This window comes from Electrophorus electricus, chromosome 12 (assembly GCF_013358815.1).
Source record: "Electrophorus electricus isolate fEleEle1 chromosome 12, fEleEle1.pri, whole genome shotgun sequence".
NCBI classification, from domain to species: domain Eukaryota; kingdom Metazoa; phylum Chordata; class Actinopteri; order Gymnotiformes; family Gymnotidae; genus Electrophorus; species Electrophorus electricus.
In genome coordinates, this window is record NC_049546.1 from 13,793,357 (window position 1) to 13,812,129 (window position 18,773).

Consider the following 18,773-nt stretch of genomic DNA (forward strand, 5'->3'; position numbering starts at 1 on the left):
AGTTTATTTTAGCTTATTGTTGTCAAGTATTTGAAACTCTTAGTACTTCAGGTTTGCCACATTTATTTCAGTTTAAGAGCCTTGCAAAGCTTCAATGAGAGAGCATAAATAAAATGGTAAACAGGAAGACAGTGTACAAAATGAAAACAGAAAAATACTTACCTACACCTTTCCTGGTAAAAATAATAAAATTAACAAGTGGAGTCAGTACTGGGGTTTGCAGGCCACTTTCACTGTGTATTATGATGTTCTAACTTGTCCATACAGAGCTTTTTTGATGAACTGGTACAACTAAGAGCATTTATCATTAACACAGGGAAAGAAATCAAATCATTGGCAAATAACAAGGGAAAATGATTATTTCCATCCACACATCCACTTTAGGGTCATGATAAACAGGCTAAAAGAGATAAAGAAGCGTATCTGCTAACTAAAAAAAACCAAAAAAAAAACCCAACAACAAAAAAAAAAATGCTCATGTTAGCATGTTAAAGCCAATCACTCATTTTAGTAACATATCGAAGCTCCAATGTGCAACGCTGTGACCCTTGGAAAAAAGAACAACTTTCACCTAAAGAAATGAAGGTCACAATTTGACAAAGGGACCGGTGCTCAAAGTCCATTTCAGATTCTACAAAGTAGTAGAAGAGAAGAGCAGAGAAGAGAACCATTGGGGAGGAGTGTCTCAGTGAAGTAGCACAACTGTCATGCTCTCCTGTCACATAGGAACAAAAAGCTTTGGCTGGATGGTCAGATCATTGCTTTACTACAGGCTCTATGGAGTCTCTGTTACCGAAGATAACTGGTAGTAGCACAGGGATTAAGTAGCCAATTCAGAGGGTCAAATGATGGCACAGATGGGGAGGGGAGGGCATGCAAGCCAGTTCAGGTGCTTTCACTACTTTCAAGTGGCTGCAGCTTGACCAAGTGGTCAGGCTTGGTGCCACTAGCATGATGCTCCCACATCTGCAGATAAAGTTGTTCCAGGTCCATGGTGTACTGCTTGGTGTTGAAGAGCGGACTAGTGATGCGTTGCTTCCATACACGGGAACGAATCTTCTTTAGACTGCAAAACAGATGGGGGATTTTCTTCTATAACTAAGTACACGCAAATTTACTTGGTGTGTGAGGAAGTACAAATAGTTAAGTAAAGTTGACTTACTACTCCATGTCGGTGCCAAGCTTGACAGCAACATCTTCATACTCCTGGCGACTCTGGGCAATGAGCTCAGGACAGCCAAGGCAAGTCAGCTGAGAGGCAGCCACTCGAGATGCTAGCGTTTCACCTACAAAACCATCTATCATTAAGCATGTTGTTTATAAGAAACAGCAAATACAATTTTATGTAGGCAAATGTACTGGCTGCTAACCTGGCATTGTGACCATAGGGGTGCCGGCCCACAATACATCCATGCCAGTGGTGTGACCATTGCAAAGCGGTGTGTCAAGGCATACATCAGCTAGTTGGCCTCTTCTAACATGCTCTTCTTTAGGGGCCACGGGGGAGAAGATGATGCGGTTGGCAGGCAGGCCCATGTTCTGGGCATACTGCTGGATGTTAGGCTCTCCCACAGCTGGGAAGCGGAGAAGCCAGAGTACACTGTTGGGCACTCGTTTCAGAATCTGGAATAAACAGATACATGAGATGAGCTGTGGTGCTTGTTCATTTAATTTTTTACTTCATGCACTAAACATCTAAAGCAAAATAACAATAAAAGAGCAATCCTATGTAAAACGTAGTTAGCCAGTGCATACATTAGCCCACATCTGCAGAGTTGGAGGGTCAATTTTGTAGAGCTGATTGAAGTTACAGTAGACAATGGAGTCCTCAGGAAGTCCATATTGAGAGCGTGTGGTCACCACTATTGTTCTTGGGACCTCCTCTCCTGTGGCAGCCTTGTTATTGATCTTGTAAATAAATACAACAAATAAATTTTTAAAAATTTAACAAATAAAAGATGTCAAAAAAGTATCCATGGTTAAATGGATTATATGTGATGTGTGATTATATCACATTCACATACATTTGGCCAAGTGTGGACTCAATTAAGTGCATGTCAGTTTACTTGAAATTAATTTACGCACTCTAAAGCAAAAGTCTAAACACTATATGTTCAGTTGAATATTCACCTAGCTTTGGACTTAATGGAGCACAAATTAGTGTACAAAATTTATGGAGATTTATTAGCAGAAATTGAATAACATCATAAGCCATGTTTTCATTAGTGTTTAACCACCTGTAACTACAAGTTGTTGTGTGTTAACTTAGAATCTAGCAGGGTTTGGAAGATCTAGAAAGAAGAATCAATAGTTGTTGCCAGTACTATGTCTAACCTTTTTGTGTTATGAAGCTTGAGAACCAAATTTGGGACAAATGGAGGGTCATACTTATTTAGCACAAGAAAATGTAAGGGAAGCTGAATGTTTACTGTCAAAGAAGCAAACACATGAAGCAAAACAAAACTAGAACAGACAACAGCAGAACAAACAGACACTGGGTTGTGGCCTTTTCTAGATGTAAATCACTGATGAGGAACAAAGTTTTCAATGTGACAGAAGTTGCCAGTTTTCTGCTGAACAAGTAATTTAACAATCTAAATGCGGATCTGTAGGTTTCATATCGTTAGCTATTTAGTTTATTACTATAAAATACTATAACTATTTACTGTTACTGCAATCATAGATTTTATTAGCATGTTTTTAAATTTTAGGACTGGAACAGCACAAAAGTCATCTCAAACAGGAAGAAAACATTAGCATTATAGTAGTTATTTCTCTGAGATACAAAGATGCACAAAAAACAGCATCAATCAATCATGCACCCAAATGCAGAGCAGTGTTTAAACTGGCTTTTCAGGTTTGCATGTACCTGCTCATTTTCAACTGTAAACTATTAACTGTAAGCAGTGAACTTTGCTTGGTAGCCAAGTCTTACTTCTCATACCTGTCTAGAAATCACATCATTAGAATCACTGAAATTCCTAGCTCTTTGTTTATTTCAACATCACTTCCTCCTAGGGTGTACAGGAAACGTAGTTAACCAATCTACTGAACAGCAACGAAAATGTAAACACATAAGAACATGGGCAAAAATTATATTTAAATATTAGTCCAGCGTGTGCATGGGCCCCACAAGCCAATTATTTCTTCTCTACCTCCAAATAATTGTTGGTCAAGTTCGCAGTTATAATAAATTAATTTTGTATTAGCTTTTATATTATAGCATATGTATTTTTGATGGTACTGAAAACCATAACATCTGGGTTTCTAAATATCTTGATATCGCCCAGGCTCCTAATTTAGTTAAAAAAATATTAAATAACTTCTACAGATTTTCCAACTTTGTTATATCAGTACTGCAAATGCCAAATTGATGACGCTTAACAAACTACGTATTGTGAACCCCTTGTTCTTAAAAAACTAAAATGGGTTCTTCCACACGACTTTTTTCACTTTCAGGTAAAGAGTAAAACAGTTATGCAGATGGTATTTGTTAAATCACTAAGGACTGTGCCACTTGCATTTGTTATTGAACAACTGCATAAATAACCTATTTCTAGTCTATTTAATTACAGAATAGAAACCATCCATCTTAAATGACAAATAAGAAATGCCATTCTGATTGTGACCTTGGTGTTTTTACACCAACCATCCAAGTCTTCCATCTATATGTTGTTTGCCACCTTCAGCTGTCTTTAAAACCCAGGTGAACAAGAGTAATGAGGCTGAGCTGCTACAACACATTCTGTCTTGGAGCGTACTCTCCTTAACGTAACCAGCCATCATGGTTCAAACCTGCAAGGCTACATTACCAGATACAACAACCTTCCTGGTAATAAAAATCTGAAAAAACAATGTGATTTCATTGCTTACAATATCACTGTACTTTTACAGGACTGGTTTCTCTTTATTAATGACATTCCATGTTTGATTCAAGCACAAATTAAGCACACATCTGTGGGAACAGATTAGAATAGATTCAACATCACCTTGTGGGAAAACTCTGTATCCCTTTGCATCATCATGCCAAGGGAGAGAAAACACTATTTGCTACCCTGCCAATTAACAACAGTGAATCACCACAAGAAACAGAATGGTCAATTAGGACTAAGTGATTAATAAACATTTTCAAATATTAGCCAGTTCTTTTCAGAGCATCTTAAAGAATTATGGAGTAAAGGACCTAGAAGTGTTACAGCATTTTAACCCAAGGAGCAAAACACCACTGATGGCAGATAAAAAACAAACAAACAAAACAAAACGGTAACAGCACCCTACATGCTAGAAGGAAAATCAACTCTTCAGGTGTTTAGTAGGCAATACCTGAGTGGTAGCCAGGCCATTGCTGACGGTGAAGCCATTGATGGTGACCTGGATCTGACCTTGGTTGATCATGTTTATAATAGCCTCAGCTGCTGTGTTCATAGGGATGACTGGCATAGAGAGGGTTCCATTAGTGTCTGTGGCCTCCTGGCCATCACACTCCATCTAAAAGTAAGCCAATTTAACATCAGTATACAACCAAACATCTAAACCTGCAATATAATGAAGTGTTGCAACTCTTCCTGGACTTTCTAATTTACCTTGATTACTTTGACATCTGGCAGGCTCTCTAGGAATGCCTTGAGATCGATTCCATTCAGCACAATGCGATTGTCAAAAATGTGTCCATTGGACTTGAAGTCAATCACTGCCTTTTTCTGTACAGCACAATAGCAAAAGCTCAATAATTTGGAATGCAACATGGAATGGAATGTTTCATTCTTTAACAGTTGACATATTTCAGAATTCATAGATGTCACTTGCCTTGAGGTGGGGGAACATGTTTGCATGATCTCCAATAAAGAATGTGTTTGGCATGTACGCCAGCTTCTCAGAGTACTGTTCAGCCAACTCGACTGGAGAGGTCTCCTTATCAGTAATGATGTAATCCATAAAAGGAGCACCACTGGTGCCTGGGTAGCCAAGCCACATTGCCTGAAAAAGTTTTTTAATGTTAATGTTATTCATCAGTGTTTAGTCTTAGCTATTTCATTCTCTTTGTCAAGCTTTGCAGCTAGATGCTCAGCAATGGAAAATGTTCATGCAATAGTTAGAAATGTATGAATTCTGAATTGGTTACTTGAATAGGTGCTGGGCGCAAGGCAAACAGCTCATTGCGGGCTCCCTTGGTGTAACCATTCATGTTGACCAGGATGTGAATTCCATCTTGGTGGATCCTATCAGCAGCCTTACCATTGCAAGGGATCTATGTGAAAGGTACACAGTAAGAGAGAAATGTGAGGAACAGTAACAGAGAGGACAGACCAAAGCTATTCTACTTGCTTTAGCCCCTACATATTATCACCTGAGAAAGGTCAGTAAAGTGATGAGCCTCAGCCATCACTTTGACTCTGAAGTTGGTATTGTCATCAGGACTGAGGGCATAGCAGAACACCTAAGAACAAAGAATGGTACCAGGTATTACCAGTAGTCTAATGTATTAGACCTTTTTAGTTTCGAGTTATGATGATCTTTCTTCTCAAGAGAACTCACTTCAAACTTCTCAGAGTTATGCATGCCAGGAATGGACTGCATGAGGTGGGAGGTGGGGTGGTTGCCAAAGTCTGAGCTGACATAGCCAACACGCAAATGCCCTCCACTGGCCTTCAAGTCCTTAGGATGCTCATAGGCAGGTTTATGAAGAGCATTGATCTGTCAGGCAGTCAACAAGATCAATAAGACTTTTGCTGCACACAATTTGTATCTCCTCAAGTAGCTAGAATAGAGTGCTTTAAACAAGATATCGCCCAATTTGTGTACCTTATCCAAACAGAGGTTGCCATGCCTCTCAGCAATGGCTTTGCGGAATCCATGGGAAAGAGGATAGAGCATACTGTGGTGTGGGTGCACAGAGGGTAGGCGGTTCTTTTCCAGTTGGTCAGCCACAATGCTCACCAACTTTTTCATGCGATCATCATAGTCAGTCCAGTCACATACAATCTGCAAAAGAAAGTTGGCTATAATATGACTCAGGATTTACGAGTGACTAGCTCTGTAACCACGGACTAAGAACCACAGTTTACATATTAAGAAAGTAGACACATTTACAGTATTTAGCTAGCCTTTTAAGACAACCTAGATAACATAACTACACAAATGTTAACATTACCTACAAACAGGAAAATCGTATAATTAAATTCATCTGCCTCAAGGCAGAAATGCAAGCCTGAAGATTTGGATGGTTTTTGTCACCTGCAGACAGTGAGCAAGGTTGCAATAAGCATCAGGAAAGTCTGGTTTAAGCTTCAGAGCAGTACGGTAAGATGCAATTGCTTCTGGAATGTTTCCAGAGTCCTGTGGATTAAGGGGCACAGATTCAAAACATTTTTCAAAAAGAAACTGAGAAAAACATTACATAGTGCAGTTAAAAGGTCAGTATTAGAAAATACCTTGTGTATGGAGGCCAGGTTGCTGTGAGCATCTGCAAAGGCAGGATTGATCTGAATGGCGCGAGTGTAGCACTGCAGAGCCCCCTGCACATCCTGCATTTCTTTCAGCGTGTTCCCCATGTTGGAATAGGCATCAGCAAAGGTGGGGCTGATCCTGTCCAAAGAAAGAAGGTAATAATCAAAAATGTTACTTTCAGGTTAAGGGAATCACTTTTGGCTGTCCAAAAATGTAACACTGATTATTGTTCAAGTCAAACCGAAGCAACAATGACGTGCCTGATAGCTTCTTTGTAGTGCATGAGAGCTTCCTGAAGCTTGCCCTGCTGCTGAAGGACACTGGCAAGGTTGGAGTGGGCTGCTGCAAACTCTGGGAAAACCTGTTTAAAAATAGACAAGTGTTTATGAACATGTGCTCTTTACATACGCAAACCTACAGGATTTAAACCTACAAAAATGGCCATAAAACTGAAAAGATTCTCACCTCCAGAGCCTTCCTGTAGAGCTGCACAGCCTCTTCAATGTTGCCTTGCTCCCGTTTGATGTTAGCCAGATTATTGAGGGAGTCAGCATGCGTGGGGCACAGACGTAGAGCTGTGTTATAACACTCCTCAGCTTCAGACACCTGAGAGGAGATGGTTACTTAATTTAACATGCTTAACATGGTAGGTGCTACCATGACTCAATGAAGGAAGACAAGCCGAGCCCAAGTAAATTATAATTACACAATGATACATATCCATAGAGATACTATAGTGTTAAAGGGAAATGGAGTTCCTTACATTCCCCTTCTCCTTCAGGGCATTGGCAAGATTGCAGTAGGCATCAGGGAAGTGAGGCTGCAGTTCGATGGCACGTCGGTAGGTGTCGATGGCCAGGTCGATTAGACCCTGCTCATAGTAGACGCAGGCCAGGTTACCGTGGACAACAGCATGGTTGGGGCTCAGGCTAAGGGCTCGCAAATAACCAGCAACAGCTCTGTAAAGGAAAACCATACACAGTAGTGGTTTCATGCTAAAGCAGTAGATAAGTAGGTTCAAGTTTGTCATGTGCACAAAAGTCAGAGACAGTGCTTGTGTGAGGGTAATGTGCTCTACAGCTGTTTAAATTTCAAGTACAAAATTAAGGGGGGAAAAATGGGGGGACATGTATATACAGTTATTACATAAAAGTGCAGTATAAGGCGAAGAGTAAGCGTGGATACTAGCTGAACATTGTAGTCTGTGTGGGGAGTATGAACACCAGCTCAGGAAAAGTTCACCTGTCAAAAATGCGGGCTTCCTTAAGAACGTTGCCCAAGTTAATGTAAGCATCCAAAAAGTTGGGATCCAAGGTCACTGCCTACAAAAAAAGACAACAAAAACATGGACAATCATGATGCAAGTCTAAGAAAAGGAGATAAGGATGAGTTGTTTCAACACGTATTAATTTTTTTAACCACCCCGCTCACCTTTTCAAAATGATGAATGGCCAGCCAGATCTCCCCCTGCGCATTAAACACACAGCCCAAGTTGCTCCATGCTACAGCAAAGTTTGGCTGAGTCTCAATTGCCTTCAGGTAGCAAGCCTTTAATGGGTTAACAATGAAAACAACAGGAGGAAGAGGGGCAGAGAGGAGCAGTAGAACAGACAGGGGTGATGGGGGTCATAAAAGAAAATAAAGAGATTGAATAAAAAGGAAGAAAATGAAAAGAGCAGAGAAAAGCAGTCAGAGTCTGTTCTCCAAAATGCAAAAAGTGAGTCTACAGCGTGGGCTCGCGAGCGCACTGTTCTGCCGCGCTAAGCTGCACGCTTTTTCCTGCGCTGCGCAAATCCGACCAGCACCTACACTCCCACTGACATTCTTCAGTTACGGTCTCACCAACAACAAAAAACAGTATGAGACATTATCAAAAAACCACTATGTGACACTTTTTTAACATTATGCACACAAGGTCTATGACAAATTCATATTTTAAAATCCTGCCACAACTAGCCCAGTTACAGTCACAACCTTAAATGCCTGTGCAGGGTGTAGATGCAGATCCCTGTAATGCAAGCGCAAAAAGCCTGGCAGGCGGCCATTGTGTCATTGTGCTGCAGTCGCCGCTTGCGCCACATTTGCTTGTCGCTTTTGCCAGCGCTGACTCCAGCTCACAGCGTGGACCACAGCCCTAAAGACCCAGGTGCTCTGGACCCCACCAGACTGGCACACTCCTTGAAACCCACCACCCTTCAGGAACACAACAGGGTCCACTGCCAATTGCCCTTGATTTTGAGGGGAATATGAGAGCTGTAATATAGCCAGATAATATTACGAGTATCTGCCAATGGTGTCCTGCACTGGGCTGGGGGCCCACTGGGTGCCATGCTGGCAGAGTTGGCAGGAAGTTCTGCAGTCCCCAGGCTGGGAGGGAGGGGGAGGGGGGCGTGTGTTGCGCGCAAGCGCTTCTTTTGCTTTGCGTTCAAGGGTATTTTGTCGCTGCGCAGCCCTTGCGTCGCTGCAGACTCACAGCGCATCATCTGCTCAGCAGAACGCTGCAACTCCAAATCAAAGAGGAAAAAAAAAAGATAAAATCAAAGCAACAGGAAAAAATAATTAACAAGTAAGAAGAGAGTTAGAGGGTTCTTACTGTGTTTTTGTTTGCTTACTGAATCCAAATCCATGTTTCATTTAATTACTTGCTTTGCCGATGTTAAGTTGTACAAAGGAATTCTAAATAACACTTTTTTTCAATTACTTTTTTCCTTTGTTTTCTTTAGTTCTTCAAAAGGTAGCCACAAGACACAGGAACTCAGGCATGAAGTATTTTTTTTCTTTTGTTGGCAGTTACAAACCCGTTACCATATTTTTGGACTTTGTCTGGGGGGGCGGCCACAGCTGGAAGAAGAGGAGAGGACTGATGCTGCCCTAGTGCTCCTTTCCGTCAGACCGCACCTACGCAGGAATACTGTCACCCACCTGAAACCTTCTAAATAACAATATCAGTGGTGGAAAAAACCAAAAGAGACAAAATAAGAAAACAAGAGCGTTAGTAAAGGTTTGCAATCAATACATTGTTTTTATATGGGTAAAAAATATATTCATAAAAACAAAAAAAATTGTAAAAATATTCTGCATAATCTTCACTCATGCAATGTAAAGGATCTCAATTTTTTAAAGTGCTAAAAAATGCTTGTAGGGGGACGAGAGAGAAGAAAGGCTTTGTATTTCATGTAGAAATTTTTCTAATTTTATTTGTATGATGTAGAATGTAGAAAAAGGAGGGAGGCTAACTGGCTTGATCTTCCCCAAATGAACTGAACACATTTCTTCGGGCATACATTAATCATAACATTAATCATACTTGAAGAGACAAAAGTGAAAAAAAATCATCGACTCTTATTTTTTATTGCTTGATTACATGGTTTAATACATTCTTTGCTTTATCCTGTCCTGCCTTCTTCAATCCTGGCCAATGGGTAAAGAAAAAAGCCTGTGGTTTAATGATTTGTATCTAGAAGCCTCCACAGCTCTGAAATAAAGAGGTCAATGCTTGTGCTGCGCATGTGCATTTCCTTCTGTCTATTATAATCGCATCTGCCGCGTGCAGTGGAGTGCAGATAGGGAGCTGCCTGCCTGGCACAGCCCAGGGCTAACGTCACAGTACATACAACGCACAGTATCACCCAAAACCTCCCCAGTGCCATTTAGCATTTATTTCTGTAGTGAAATGCAAAGGTGGAGAGTAGAAATAAACAGGGGGTAACTAGTGAATTACAGCGGGCTGGTTATTAGCAAAAGCACTGTGGAGCCCCTAAAGAGCATCTGTAGGCTTGGCTGGAGGATCAGGTAGGCAGCTCTGAGCGCGCACACTCCACGGGCCCTGAGCAAGCGCGCGGGGGGTTAGAGCAACGGAGCTGATCTGGGGGGCTCCTTCCCACTCCTCCCCCCTGTGGCATCAAATAAGAGGGCTTCTAACCGGTGAGGAGAGATCTCTCTGTTCTCTACCTCAATCTCCCACAGATCCACCATTATGGGGCAGAAGACCATACTGGCCTGGGTAAGTGGGGACTCTCTTTATTCATGGGTGCAAAATGCAAATATGCAGTGTCAGCCAAAGTGTTCTTCACCTTTTCGGAGGCATGAATGAATAGTTAGGCAAACAAATAAGAAACGTGTTAGGGTTGGAAGCCATCTTATTTTTAGCACAGCAAACTTCATCACTAACTTCAAAGCAGTCCATTGTTTTTTTTCTTTCTTTTTTTTGAAAAAAAAAAAGGGAAAAAAAAGGGGAAAAAAAAGAATAATAAAAAAAAAAGACCGAGCCAGCATAATCCCTCCGTAACATTAAAGGAAAAGCATGCTAGAACCGGAGCATTTAAAGATTCCCCCATTGGTGAGTCATCAAAGGACCCAGCCTTTCTTCTTGTGTATGGAGGAGCACTGACTGAGAGGCCAGGCCAGGCCGGCAGTGTTTAATTAAACAAAGAAAAGCAGAAGGAGTGAGATAGGGCAGAAAGAAGAAATGTAAAGGGAGGGAGGGGGCGTTAACTCCAGTGTAGCCATTATTAAATTAACAAAAGAAAACAAATTGAGAAAAAAGTTGGAAATAGGTTTGGGGTTCCCTGTGTCATGAAAGTTACTGGGATTATACCTGGGAAAGGGGAGAAGGGAGGGTCAAGAAGAAATACATTTGTTTCCCACTGACAGACTAGAAAAATCAGAACAGCAAAACCACACCAACATGGTTGGTCCTGGGAGGTCCATTTTTGCCCTTTTGAAACTATTGGGACTAGTTGAGGGTTCTATGACTATGTATGTATGCAAGGGGGCTAAGACCAGGCAGAGTGAGTGGTGACATTGGGCTGGGTACAAGTAGGGAGAGGAAATTACTAAAAAGAACCACACTCTACAGAACAGAAACAGCACTTAGTGTTGAGCGGAAGCACTCACTCCCAAAGAAGGCTAAGACTTAAGAAGGGGTATAAAAACAAATGAACACAAAAAATTAAAACATAAAAATAAAGAACGCAATATAACATGCACACGCCAACATGTCAAAACAGACCTTTGCCTCTTCCAGACGACCAAGAGCTTTAAGAAGGTTGCCCAAGTCACTCCGCACACAATACAGGTCCTGCAGCAAGAAATAGAAAAATAAGCAACAAACTTTGAACTATAAAGTCATGCCCAGCAATTATAGTCAGTGATTACTCACCGGGTTGTACTGAAGAGCGGACACATAAGCCTGCACTGCTCCCTCCATGTCTCCTGCTGCAACCAGGGCTGCAGCCAGGTTGATGTACCCATCAATGAAGTCTGGCTTGAGGCGAAGCGCATGGCGGTAGTGCTCGATGGCCTCCTGCAGCTGACCACGCTCCTTGTAGACATTGCCGAGGTTGGAATAGGCCTCCGCCAGCATGGGGTTCTGTTTTATGGCCAGCGTGCTGAAGTGGGCTGACCTGCGTGGAGCCCAGAACATGAGTCTACTGCCAGCAAGTAAGGATAATGTTGAAACGCTATCAACTACAAGCCAACAGACGCAGCTGTTCAGCCCACAAAAGCTCTAATTTTTCTTCATCATGCAACATCGTACATACTTTAAATTGATTTTACATACAAAATATGATATAAATGTTTATTTATGTATATTTTACATACAAAATATATACATCTAATCCGCTTGTTCAAAGAAATGACCATTTGTGGTTAAAGCACAAAATAAACTTTCCAGCAGTAACATATTAGAGAAAAGCCCAGCCATATTCAACAGAAAAGGCAAAAGAGACAAAGTATAACAATCTTCAGAAGTAATGTAATCATAAATGAAGAGTCACTACCTTCTGCAATAAACACAACAACTACAATGAGGAAAGATGCAGTAGACAAGTCTCGCTGCACAACAAACAAGAGATCTTGGCCTGCTGTGCCCCACAGCAGCCTGAATGAAAAGAAGCTTTCCTCAACTGTCTCACCTGTCAAGCCTACGGCACTGGAAGTGGATAGAAGAGAGCAGCAGCAGGACGCCAGTGTTGTCTGGTTCCTGCCTCCACAGCTGCATGCAGTGGCGTTCTGCTGCCTCAAAGTCCCCTGACTGATACTCACGGTGGGCCAGCTCAGCCAACCCTTGGAAGGAAAGCATACGTTTTGTTGGTTCTGTGGCACCAACACAATCCGAAGGAGGAGGGGGGAAAACAACATGTTAGAAGAAATGGAAATGAGAAAAATAAAAATGACAAAAACAGATTTCTTTTTTTTCCTAATTATCTTTATCATGCAGACTAGATCCATGAGTGTCAAAGTGTATATATTCTCAAACTGGGGAAGCATGGGGTCACTAATTTTAGAGGACTTAGAGAGAAGACCAATTCTATAAAATGTATAATTTTTTTTTTTTAAAACAGTCACATGCAGGTAGAATAATCAATGTCTATTTAAAACAACGTAATGGGATGAGCTCAAAATATCTGCAGATTAATATAGTTCTAACAGACCATGTCCACTGTGGAAGATTGTATATGAAAAGACAATAAATCTCTAAACCTACGTTAAATACAGGATACAAAAAATCTCTTTAATTTGCTTAAAAATCTGAACTCTTCCTCAAAAAAAGAAATAAAGCAAGTGTGGGGGAATAAACATGAGAATGTGTCTCACAACACACAGATGATTCCAAACAAAATTACGGCCTTGCCAAGTTAGGTGATTAAATCTGACAGTCAAGACCCTTATGACTGTAAAGGAGCCAAACCTTGCAGGGAAAAAAGGGATATTAAGGCGAGTTAAAATGTTCCTGCATGACGATACATATATCCCATATATACTGATGCAAAATACATTTTTTAAAGTATCCTGTTGCATGATTTATGAACCCAGAGGACTTATTTACTCCAAGTTACAGCTTTTGACATGCCATTTTTTGCAAATGCAGAAACCCCATAATTGTCTCTTCAATTTTCACATTTGTTAATCACACCCCCAGCCCCAAGATAAATGTAGGTGTGTATATTGGGTGTGTCAACGAACACGGGTGTAAATATGTTTAAGAGGTCTGTTTATTAGCATGTAACACTTTTATCGCCGACACCTCTTAGCGTAATATTAACAGCAAATCTAATAACTAAATAACTAGCTAAGTAAATAATGTATGTAAGCTAACTCTATATGAATTATCAGTTAAAGAAACCTAATGTACGGAGACGTAATGGACTTCGCACGACTTGAGCTGTGGACTCACAGCCTAGTTGGCGGATACATTTTATAGAAAGGATATAACTGTAGTTAACCTACTGTTTGTAAAATACACTGACACACCTTGTGATTATAATTAGCGACCCAAAATGCATAAAGCTAACAACGCAATGGCATTTAACATTTTCTTACACCAAATGAATACAATAGGAATACAAGTAAAATGGCGCTGTAAAATAGCTTACCTAATTCTAACTAACACTAGGTAGCTTGCTTCACATAGCTGTTACGAAGCTAACCTAAATAACCTAAGTGTTTACAATACATTTAATAATAACTAGCTACATTTACATTTTTTAACATTCTGGGCTAGACAGCCATCATAGTCAACATTTTCATAGCTACAGTTCTTGATTTACCCAAGTCTTAAGTTGTCAAGAAGATAACTATAGCTAGCAACTTTCTTTTGTGTAACTGGTCACCTTAATCAACTAGTTAAGTAGGGTTAGCGAACTAAAATCTGACAAAACACGTCAATACCAGCGAATAAAGCCAAGTCATACACTGAATCTATTGTTCAAAATGTTATGCTCCTTTACGGTAGGCAGGTAGGTTAGCTATCTAGCTAAATTAGCCAATAGCTAGCTATCTTGATTACCTGTGCTGTCAGCCACGTTTCCCACTGAGCTCGCCATCTCCCCTTCTGTCTTTGAGTCTTGCAGAATGGTCGTCAGTGTGACAATAGAAATGTAAAACTACTGATGTAATATAACCGTCACACTTTGTGTGAGTAGACTATTTAGATAATCCAAATTAAAATCCGGACCCACATTCAAGTGACCAATCCTTACTTCCTTGCTAGCTATTTTAGCTATTTAACGTTAAGTAGCTAACTAGCTAGATAAGCTAATCAAAGAACCTAGCTAACTACACTGAAGTCATGCGCACCGAACCAACGGTTTAAAATCTGTCCGTTGTTAGAAGATTTATATATTTCGATTTCTCATACAAAAAATAATGTCTTAAAAATAGCTACACAGTTTGTGAAAAACAGACATGCTAACGCCTACTTTCACCATACAATAGCATCTGATGAAATGGTGGCCACGGCTAGAACTTCTTTTTTGATACAAAACTAGACCCTACTGTAAACGAATTTAATACTTATTTGGTGAGAGCAATAAGAATGGGTTTTTCTATTACGTTAAACTGTATGGATATGTTATTCTGAGATACGCAAATATACCAGTAGGTCTTGTTTTGTCTTTTTAAAATAAAATGTAATACATTCTCCGGCGGCGGAGCAACCTAGTAAAACTGCCGTCGGACTGAGATTTACTACGTATGAGGTATCATTGCGCGGTCCACTGCGGCAAAAAAAAGAAAGTTCCAGCAGCAGATGTACGGGGATGACCCGCTCAGCGTTGGTAATAAATTAGTAATAAGTATTTTACAAGAGAGAGAGGTTTATGTGCTTTAATAAAAGATTAATTTAAATCAGGTTTAAGATACTGTTTTATTTAATAAGTAAAGGTTTATATGCTCCCCGAAAGGAACGTGAATATTGAAAAACAAAATGAATAAGGAAATACACACGAAACATGCAAAATCACAAAGCAGCTAAGCCGAAGGCTATTTATTTATTTAATAAATTAATTAACCTTGTCTTTTTTAACCTGTCTGTATGTATTACTGCGTGCCTGGCCTACTGAAGGTTATCCTGTCTACATTATGAGGGGAGTAGTACTGCAAACGACCAGTAGAGGGGTGTGTGTGTGTGTGTGTGTGTGTGTGTGTGTGTGTGTGTGTGTGTGTGTGTGTGTGTGTGTGTGTGTGTGTGTGTGTGTGTGTGTATATATATATATATATATTATTCATGATAGTACATAGCTCATTTTAGTTCCATTGTGCATTACAACCAGCATAATGTTGTACTGACCTAATCAAATAATTAGGAATTATAGCTGTTATATACCACATGGTATACGGTATTTCCAACAATATTTAGATTAAAATAATGAATTGATTTATGAGAATGTCATTTGTAGACCCAATGGATATAAGTATTTCTGATATTTCATTTTTACAGTGTGTACAAATACCAATTATTACTGGTCTAAAGGTTATTTGAAACTCTTAAGATGTACAATTATTTACTAGCTCTCTCAGTACTGAATGGCACCTACTTATTTCTCATCAACTGGAAAGACAGCAACTAATCATGTCCATTCCTTCCCTTACCATTTCATTTCAACTCACAAGGCTTCACTTTTGGAAAGGAAAGGAAAGGACGGGAAGGGAAGGGGAGAGAAAAGAAAAAGAAAGCAAACATACCCAAACCAATTCACCTTTATAAGCTCTTGGACTGATTGACATGTCAAAAGAGTCTCTGGAAGTTCAGCCCTATGAAGTGAAGGACTCATTAACTTCCCGTGTTCTTTCGTCCTGGAGCCTAAGTGCCACTCTGTTTGCCACTCGTCAGCTCTGTATGGGAAAAGGTTGACATCATCACTCCTGATTGTGTAGCAGTGTGTACCTAGGACATGCAGGCTTCCCTGGTGGATAGAATCTACCACACTGTTTGGATGTTGCTTTGGGAAAAGCTGGTGCCAAGAGTGATGTCATAGCCATGTCTCTGGTGATCCCATCTGACATGCTTTATCTTTGTGCATGTCTATTCTCAGTCAGGCTAGGTTATACAACTTTCTTTTGATAGGCCAGAACCATTTTTTTTTCTACCACAACTAATCTATCACACATAAATATTTTAGGCAGTACATGTACCCACTGCAGGCCAGTCTTTTTTTGTTTTTTTTTAACTGAATGTAAATGGCTTCCAAAAGGTGATACCTGACTTTTGACCATGCCCCTCTGGAATTAATGGAGCAGAGTACTCAGTAGTTTTGCAAGTCTTGTATTATTTATAATGATCTTATCCCAAGTCTGAAGTAGTGGCCCATATATTATAGGTCTAATCAACCACTAGGACCAACGAAACAATAGTCCTAATTATTTCAGACCAGGACACTTTATATTCCATTTTGGAATATATAAATGCAAGTGAGTGCTAATGAAACTGGGCTATCTTGTCTCTTATATATGACAACAACTCACCCAGAATGATTGCTTAGGCTCATTTTACTTGGTCACATTACTTTCACTACTCTTTACATCACATAGTGACTGTCTCTCACTCTTAGAAAAGCAAGCATGATATTCCACCTAGCTACAGTCAAACTAATCCCACGTCACTCAGAATTATGAAACATTTGGATTATGTAAGTCTTCTTGTTGTTGTTGTTTTACAGACAATATATAATGGGGTTAATATTTTAATTGCTATCCTCATCTATTGGCGAGGGCTCATTAATGGGAGCAGAACAGCAAATTTTGAGATTTTTCAATAGCTTTGGATAAGTTTGCATGTCTACTAATGTTCATACACTCCCCGATTCTACTACAGCAAAAGTTGTATACTATACTATCTACGCTACACCATTAGGCACAATCTGTAAAACTGACATTATTCCATTGTTCTTTAGGTGTTGGTGCCTCTCCCCAGTGTGGTTTTATTTTTCATAAAATTACATAGATTTCATATTATTTAACATTATTATTTCATCAGTACATAGGAATGAGTTGGGACTGCAGACAAACAGCCTTAAAATGATTGATTGAACTTAGATATATATGTTTGCAATTTTGAATAAATAAAGGATCTAAAAACATTGCAATTAACCTTGAAAGGTTTCCATTACCCTCATGCTGTGCATGAGTAACTGAAAGCAGATCTATTGAAAAGTTTGGCCCACTCTACAGAGTTCCTATAGAAAACAATGTTGATCATGTGATCAGTGCTGTTTTGTTACAGCACATATAGATAACTAGAGATTACACTAAATGCTACTTTGCATTTCTGCAGCATGTTACGTTATAGGGATGGAAATAATTGCTGAAGATGGGCCTAAAAATAATACAATAATTATATTATTGTTATGAGTGATATGTCCTCTAGGGGGCAAACATGACACTGCACCCCTATTCACATCTTTCTCTGTTTCTAGGGTGTGGTAATACCTTGAAAAAAAGTTTCAAATGGATAATGTTATGCAGAAAATGGTTAGCAATGAACAAAATCACTGAGAGAAAATACAGTGACTGGCAGTTGCAAGCTCTTAAATATCAGTGTGTAATACATACCATTGTGTAATATTAAAGTGTGGTATGCTTTAATAAATTCTAATTTTAAAGAATGGTACATACATTTTCTATATTTTGCAGTTTGATTGAGTTTGCCCAGACAATAAATATATTTATAATACTATGTATGTAGGAAATGGACTTTTTATCTTTGTTTAAAAGCTGAAAAAGTCTAAAAGTGGTTGTTCTCCTTTTTTTGCTTTGTAGAGAACAATGGTTAATAGATGGTTAATAGATTTTCATGGTGGCCATATTTGAATGACAAATATGTGTTTCATAAGTAATTACACATATTTCTCTAATTGGGCTATATATATATATATATATATATATATATTTTTTTTACCATTACTCTGTAAAGACATTACTTGTCTGTGCATGGTGGGTGCACAAACCAGACACACTTTTTAATCAGTCAAGTCTAAAAGGCATTTAATGGGCTGTACTGACAAACAAAGCAGAACAAGCACGACAATGTAAAAAGAAATTCACTTCAATCTAAAAGTACAAAAATACCAAGAAGTAGAAACATGGGCAGTTGTCTTTATAAAGCTATGGCAAGCTGTTGCAAAGACAAGTGGGATGTTGTGATGTATTTATAGTGATTTTTGGAGGGATAAGTGGGAAAGCGAGGTGACTATTGACTGGCAGAGCATTGCTGGAGCAGATGTAGGTGCAGCAGCAGTAGTTGGAATAATGTCGTTGGGGCTTGCAGAGTGCACTCAACCAACATCTAACCCTCTTCAGTGTATTCATTCTTCTTATGCCCGTGTTTCAACTTTCAGAAGATTCAGAGGCTTATTATTGTAGTCCACTTTAAGAAGTGTTTTAGAATTCATTCATGACATCTGCACTGGAACACAAACTCAAAGCACTAGGGATGATTGTTGGTTTTATGCAACATGCTTTCAGATGGAACTCCTGCTAATCTTGGCTGTACCATTTCTCTTTTGAATTTATGTAACAGTTGAGCAGTGTATAAAGCTGTATAG

The 18,773-nt window shown here is 39.6% G+C and overlaps 1 protein-coding gene across 2 annotated transcripts; it reads right to left on the reverse strand.

Moving 5' to 3' along the window:
- Positions 1 to 42: 42 nt before the first annotated feature.
- ogt.1 (O-linked N-acetylglucosamine (GlcNAc) transferase, tandem duplicate 1) lies at positions 43 to 14,687 on the reverse strand. Of its 2 annotated transcripts, none has more exons than XM_027008614.2 (22): positions 14,240 to 14,687; positions 12,366 to 12,516; positions 11,609 to 11,852; positions 11,459 to 11,527; positions 7,879 to 7,995; positions 7,690 to 7,769; positions 7,211 to 7,406; positions 6,913 to 7,053; positions 6,708 to 6,808; positions 6,432 to 6,585; positions 6,235 to 6,336; positions 5,803 to 5,982; positions 5,536 to 5,694; positions 5,348 to 5,437; positions 5,123 to 5,248; positions 4,807 to 4,977; positions 4,584 to 4,700; positions 4,324 to 4,488; positions 1,756 to 1,908; positions 1,371 to 1,623; positions 1,163 to 1,286; positions 43 to 1,066 (listed from the first exon to the last, which is right to left on the reverse strand). In XM_027008614.2, exons 1-22 carry the CDS (start codon positions 14,274 to 14,276, stop codon positions 886 to 888), a joined length of 3,111 nt encoding a protein of 1,036 aa, XP_026864415.1. In that variant the 5' UTR covers positions 14,277 to 14,687; the 3' UTR covers positions 43 to 885. The 2 variants fall into 2 exon arrangements, with proteins under 2 accessions (XP_026864415.1, XP_026864414.1); XM_027008613.2 differs by having other exon boundaries at positions 12,366 to 12,546.
- Positions 14,688 to 18,773: the final 4,086 nt, after the last annotated feature.